Source organism: Mus pahari, chromosome 23 (genome assembly GCF_900095145.1).
Source record: "Mus pahari chromosome 23, PAHARI_EIJ_v1.1, whole genome shotgun sequence".
In the NCBI taxonomy this organism is placed as follows: domain Eukaryota; kingdom Metazoa; phylum Chordata; class Mammalia; order Rodentia; family Muridae; genus Mus; species Mus pahari.
The window spans coordinates 29,102,481-29,109,477 of record NC_034612.1 but is presented as its reverse complement, the minus strand read 5'-3'; the positions used below and the strand labels follow the sequence as shown (position 1 = coordinate 29,109,477).

At 51.4% G+C, this 6,997-nt stretch overlaps 1 protein-coding gene across 4 annotated transcripts in view; it reads left to right on the top strand.

The window, feature by feature from the left end:
• Positions 1–6,997, top strand: part of Prkar1b (protein kinase cAMP-dependent type I regulatory subunit beta) — a 140,746-nt gene that overhangs the window by 131,828 nt on the left and 1,921 nt on the right. For all 4 annotated transcript variants that reach the window (XM_021186831.1, XM_029533623.1, XM_029533621.1 and 1 more), the window contains exon 10: positions 5,619–5,700. In XM_021186831.1, coding sequence (XP_021042490.1) covers positions 5,619–5,700 — 82 coding nt within the window. The remainder of the gene's footprint in view (positions 1–5,618; positions 5,701–6,997) is intronic.

The following is a 6,997-nucleotide window of genomic DNA, read 5'->3' as shown; positions in this document are numbered from 1 at the left end:
TGTGTGTGTGTGTGTGTGTGTGTGTGTGTGTGTGTGTGTGTGTGTGTGTGTGTAGATCCTCCCCATTCAGTCTCACTCCTTGGTGTTCACAGGCAGGGTGTTTCTCACACATATGCCTCTTGATTCCTAACTCCTTTGTTGGTCTCTGGCTGGTTTTAGACTCAGAGGGACTTGTGCTGGTGTGGGTTCCAGACGGGGGTCTTAAGTTGGGAGCCTTTCTTGTGCCCCTCAAGATTAATGCAAGTGCCAACACTGAGCTTGCCCCATTCTCCCTCCTTCACCCTCATCGTCTCTCCGTTGCCACGCTGGCCTGTTGCTGGTCATTGCTCGCTCTCTGGAGAGTTTTTGCACTGATGTTTGTAGCCCTTGCTCCATGGTCACTTTAAAGCTAGACCTGGTTGGCTGTGCTCCTAACCTACCTCCTCGGGACCCCTGACGTCTGCGCCCGTAGCTTGGTTTTCACTGGCTGTTTAAGGATCTCTCTAGCAGAGGTGAGGGTCCCGGTCACTGCTCAATTCTCACTGGAGAGGTGGAGGTTGTGAGACGGAGGGGCTTCAGGGCCAAGGTTGTAAGTGATGAGCAACCATGAAAACCAGCTAGGCAAACACTGTCTCTTCACGGTCTCCTCTCAGGAACTGGCTCCTAAAACAGGTCTGGTTTCCCTCAACTCCACCTCTGAGAGCCGAGCTTCTCAATGACAAGCTACCATGTCTTGCATCTTAACAACATCTGGGGAAGTGTTCCAGGCATGGCTTAGTCGATGAGGGGCTTGTTTTATAAACAAGAAGACCTGCGTCTGATCCCCAGGGCTTGCCTAAAAGCTGAGAGGTGGCATGTGCCTATCATCTCAAAACTGAGGACATGGAGACAGGAGGGTTCCTGGGGCCTGCTGGCCAGCCAGTCTAGCTCAACGGGTGAGTTCCAGGTTAAGCGAGAGAGCCTGTCTCAAAAAATAAAGTGGAGAGCAACTGAGGGGGACACTCAGCCTCTGGTCGCCACAGACGGGTCTGTGAGACACGGAAAGAGGAAGCCTGGGAGAGTGGGTGCCACATGGCCCCACTGGCTTCCTTCTTAGGACAGTCACACTTCCCTTTTAGTGTTGTAGGAACAAAAAAAAAATTTTTTTTTAAAAGTCACAGTAGTTAAAAGGAAATTTAGTGTCTGTAAGCAGACCCTGTCATAGGCACCCAGGAGTGACAGTTCCCTGCACCACCTCTGGGCTGTCTGCTGCAGATCTGCAGCTGGACTGGGATCTTCCCTGAGGAACTTAGAGATGATGAGCCAGCAATTTGGTATGGGCGTTGCCCAGTCCTGAGCTCTTGACGTGTCTTCCAGGATGTCTGGCCATTTCCACGGCTTCTAGGGACACGGGCTGGATCTTGAGTTGGGAGTGGGTTTCATTGTTGTTGATTTTTCTCCCTAGGAGCTTTCAATGACAGGAGACAATGGCCTGTCTCCAGCGTATCAGGGAGTGTGTAGATGGGGCACAGTGCTTGCTGACTTCACAGACATGGGGCTTTACGGTGAGGATGGTCAAGCTCCAGGCAGTGCGTTAGTCAGGGCAACAAAAGAGCCACTATCACAGAGTCCTGCAGCAACACAGGAACCCACAGCACAGGTTTCGGGCCAAACCCCTCTTCCTGCAAGGATGCCAGGATGCCTAGCTCTGTGTGGGAAGCACAGCGTCCCCTGCTGACACCCTGCTCTCCCATTAGCAGTCTTACCTCCTCCCTGTCCCCACCTCATCCCTATGCGGGAGGCTTCCACATTTCTGGTTGGTCCCCTTTATCCTCTGGAGCTCAACCCCATGGGCACTGTGTCTAAGCCATGCCGACTGTGTCCCTTTATGGCCCCTGTGTCTGCACCTACAGTTTGACTATCTGTTCTGTCTCCTAACATGGGTTGTATGCTGGTCCTCTGAGGGCACGACCATGCCTGGGCATCCTTTGAGGGCAAGGCCATGCCTGGGCATTCTGCACACTGGAGAGATACAAGGCATATGTACTGTGGCCACTTCTCTCTTCCAAACCTTTGCATGTAGAGGCTTCATGGACATTTCATCCCTGTGGACATCTTTCTTGGTTGTCCCTGTGACCATCCCAAGCTTCCCATACGAAGAATCTGAGGTGGATGTGGGTTCCCTTTATTTACTTGCTAGTGCTGTAGAGATGGCATATGGTGACTCCCAGAGCCATGGGAGCTTCCGTGCCAGCCTGAGAGGGGACTGGACATGTTGCTGAGGTCCTAGGACAGGAAGTAAGAACAATCTGGGATCCCTAAGGTCCCCAACTATTTTCTAGTCTGTGAATAGGTGGATGGTTTGTTAGCATGTAGCAACATTAAGTTGGCTTTCCGATTTTTTTGTCATGGGTGTGTGTGTGTGTGTGTGTGTATGTGTGTGTTTTGCTACATTGTTATATAGCTCTGGCTGGCTTTGAAGTTCAGATCCTCCTGCCTCTGCCTGAGAATATTGGGATGAAGGGTTGGTGAGATAACCCAGTGAGTTAAGGCAACTTGTCACCAAGCACGATGACCTGGATTTGATCCCCAGGGTCCACACAGTAGGAGAGAAGTAAATGCCGGGGTGACCGATTTATCCCAGCACACCAGGCTCCTCAGGCCAGAATACCGCACCCTGGCTCTGTGTTTACTTGGACGTGTGATGTGTGTGGATGTGGGTTTGAGTGTGGGAGGAATGTATGCACGTGCATACAAAAGTGAACGTAGAGGCCATCCACCTTGTTTTTAAGACCAGTGCCCTTCACAGGGATGGACAGCTAAGGCTAAGCTGGATAACCAGGGAGCTCTAGAGATCCAGCTGACAGCCTTTACCTCTGCCAGGCGGCTGCCATGGTGACTAGGTACTAAACTCAGGTCTTCTGGAAGAGCAGCAAGTGCTCTTAACCACCAAGCCATTGCTCCCACGCAAGTGAATTGCTTTAAAAAAAAAAAAAAAAAAAAAAAAAGGACATCTTATTATTATTTGTGGAGGGGGGCAGTGAATGTATAGAAACACTACATAGTTAAAAAAAACACTGAGATTTCTGAGTTCGAGGCCAGCCTGGTCTACAAAGTGAGTTCCAGGACAGCCAGGGCTACACAGAGAAACCCTGTCTCGAAAAAAACAAAAAACAAACAAACAAAAAAAAACAAACCAAACAAACAAATCTCTGAGATTATAAGTCTGGGTCACCAAGTTTAACCCTATGGGAATGCTGAGGGTCAGACTCAAGTCCTCAAGCCTATGTGGTAAGCACAGACTAAACTGTCCCCAACACCACCTCCAGCTGTGACTTTAAAGACAGGAAGCCCCCCCACCTGTCCCCAGCCCTAACATGGAAAAGTCAGAGTGCCTCTCCTGTGTGGGTTCAGGACCCCACCACTGTGAGCTGTCCTGACAGGTGGAGCTCTCCTCTGTTGGGGTCCCTGTTGAGGATAAGCATGTGCTCCCTGCCTGTGCTCCCTGCCTGTGCTCCCTGCACACACTGGCAGCCCTGGAGTGGACTCGTGTTTACATGCCCCACTCCATCCATCAGCCAAATTCGTAAACATGCAGAAGCCCGGGAGTCAGGTTGAGAATCCAACTGCGGGGGCTGCTCGGGGCGTCTGGGGACTCCAGGCTCTGTGGGCACCAGCTGCTGACCTGGGGTCACTTATTTAGCCAGGCTGTGGCAAGACTGGGTTTGAGTGAGCCTGGGTGATGAAGCCCACTTTGCCATGCAATGCTGTCTGTGCCTAAAGAGTGGACTTGTGGGGCCAGCACCAAGATATCTAGGCATGATTGGTGGCCCTGGAGACCTAGCAACACCAACACGGGGGGCCCTGAGGACCAGGCTGCAGGAACCTCTCAGCATCCCTGGGCCTGAGTCTCTGTGGGTCTTAAATGGGATGCAGAAGCCCCTAGGCAGCTGCCTGCCCCAGGGATTTGGCTGATCAGAGTCTGGGAGCTGAGCTAAAGACTGGCTCCTCAGAGTAGGTCCCTTATACTGTGATGCTCAGGGTCAGAGTCACTGTGTTGTGTTGTGTTGGGTTGTGTTGTGTTGTGTTTGGAAAGGGGTCTCATGTAGCCCAGCCTGGCCTTGAATGCACTGTGGAGCTGAGGATGACTTTGAATTATTTTCCTGTCCTTGCTCCTGTTTCCTGAGTGCTGCCATTACAGATTCAGTCCATACCTGAACCCACCCCCAAGCTCTCTGTCTCTGTCTCTGTCTCTGTCTCCTCTCTCCCTTCCTTCCTTTGTTCAATGTGTGTGTGATGAAAATCTTCTGGAATAACAGCAATTGCACTAAACCAAACCATCTCTACAGCTCAAATGCCTTTTTTTAAAAAAAAAAAAATTTACTTATTTGTGGGGAGATGGCGCATGTGTGGAGGTTAAAGGACAACTTTTGGGAGATGGCTCTCTCCTTCTACCGTGCAAGTCTCTCGTTAGACTTGGCTGCAAGTGACTCCCAGAGCCGACTCAAAGCTCTATTTTTCCTGTTTTCCTCCTCCTCCTCCTCCTCTTCCTCCTTTTCCTCCTCCTCTTTCTCCTTCTTGTGAGTTTTTTTGTTGTCGTCTTTATTGTTTTGCTTTGGCCTTGTTTTTGTTTGATGAGCAGGATTTTTGGCCAAGGTCTCACTGTGTAGCCCGGGGTGACCTCAAACTCACAGCAATCCCCCTGCTTCAGCTTCCCAAAATTCTGGGATGCTAGGCTCACCATACTTGGCTAAGCTCTGCTGTCCTTGCTAGGAATCACTGGCAATGCTGAAGGGCATCTCTATCTTCCTGGCCCAAAAGGTGACAGGTGGGGACTCTGACTCAGGAAGGACTTACCTAAAAGGAGCCATGGTCCAGCCGGGTAGCTGGCCTCGTGAGCACGGGAGGCATTTGGTCACCCAGACGCCTCGGGGTGCCCCGGCCTTGTCTTTAACGTTTCCAGGGGCCGGTGACCTGTTGCAGCTGCTCTGTTAATCATTGAGCCAGCTTCATCTGCAGACCCGCTGCCCTCCTGGGAGTAAGGAGGGGCTGCATAGCTCAGCAGGTGTGTGACCCTGAGAGCATGCTTCTCCCTGCCTCCCTAGAGCCCCCCTCAGCGTGGCTAAGACAGCTCATTGTCCTTAAACTGCAGTCCAAGGTCAGCTCTCAGCACTGGGACAAAGTACTGCACCTTGGGGCCATCCCCACCACTACCATCAGGACCTCTGGGGAAGGCTCTGGGTAGGTCCCTATTGGGGGAGCTTCCACTGTGTCAATAAAATCAGGGTTCAGACAGGATAGGCTTCTAGGTGTCTGGGAGGGTGCATTAGCCAACCACAACAACTCAGAGCTCAGATTGCATGGGGGTTCGCCTCCCAGAAGGCCTGGTGGACTCAAAAAGAGGAAAGAGAGGCCAGCATAGTTAAGGATGGAAGCAACTATATCTATATGGAGGAAAGGAGCCAAAAAGAAGGGACACACAGGCAGTGGCTCCTACTGCAGACTCCCCAAGTGACTTTCCAACAAGTGACTCCCCTCACATACCCACCTAAGCAAGTAATCCCCAACATATGATGTCCCCAAGCAAGTGGCTCCCAACATGCCCCTCTAACAGCTGACCCGCACACTTGGCTGACTCTCGCCTGTCCCTTCTCCCATAGGGCACTGCTTCAGTCCTCCAGCGACGATCCCCCAATGAGGAGTATGTGGAAGTGGGGCGCCTTGGACCCTCTGACTACTTTGGTGAGTTGGGAGTTTCACCACTCAAGATGTGGCTTCTCATTTGGGGCCCTGGGTCAGTAGCTGCAGGGGCTTCCTTACATCCCAGAGTGGGAGCTGGAGGTTAGGGCAAGCCACATGCGTGTCACATGAGGCCATGTGACAGAGGCCTCAGTTGGGGTCACCTCAGACTGAGGTCCAGCACTGGCCTGAGGCCACAGGATTAATAGACCTGGAGCCTGGCTGTGACCTGAGGGGAAGCAGAGTCGCGGCGAGAGACCCAGGACCACAAGCTGCTCATTCCTGGAGCTGCTGAGAAAGAGGGGCCTGAGAACCTCTAGAATGTTCTTACAGCTGGAACCAGGTCATGGGGAAGCCTGGACCACATCAAAGCGTCTGTTGCATGTGGGGCTGCCAGGCAGATCACAGGACAATGCTAACTAAACTTGAATTTCAGATAACTAACATGTAATGGGGGGGGGGGTGCTAAAACAGAGTCTCGTGTAGCCCAGGCTGGCTTCAGACTCCCTGTATTGCTAAGGATGACCTTGAATTTTCCATCCTCCTGCCTCCACCTCTGAGTGCCGGGTTCACAGGTGTTCTTCACCACTCCTGGTTTATGCAAGGCTGGGAATTGAACCCGGGGCTCTGTGCATGCTCGGCAAGTACTCTATCCTAGTGTTTCCCAGGACACACTTAAACTAAGAAAGAGCTTATGCTGGATCTTGCATTTCCTTGTCCAGGGCTTGCCATCCTACAGGAAGGCTAAGGCAGGAGGATGACATGTTTGAAGCCTGTCCTAGGCAACTTATTGTGATCCTGTCTCAAAATGAATTTGTAGTAGTAATAATAATAATTAAAAGGCTCAGGCTGTGGTTCAGTGACAGCATGCTTACCTAACATGCATGAGGTTGTGTTCAGTTCCTAGAAAAACACACACACACATGCACACACACAGATACACACACAGACACACACACAGACACACACACAGACACGCACATACACACACACATAGACACACACAGATACACACACAGACACGCACACATACACACACAGAGAGACACACAGATACACACACAGACACACACACAGACACGCACATACACACACACATAGACCCACACAGATATACACACAGACACGCACACACACACACAGAGACACACACAGACACGCACACACACACAGACACACACACAGACATGCACACAGACATGCACACACACATGTACACACACAGATACACAGACACGCACATACACACACACATAGACACACACAGATACACACACAGACACGCACACATACACACACA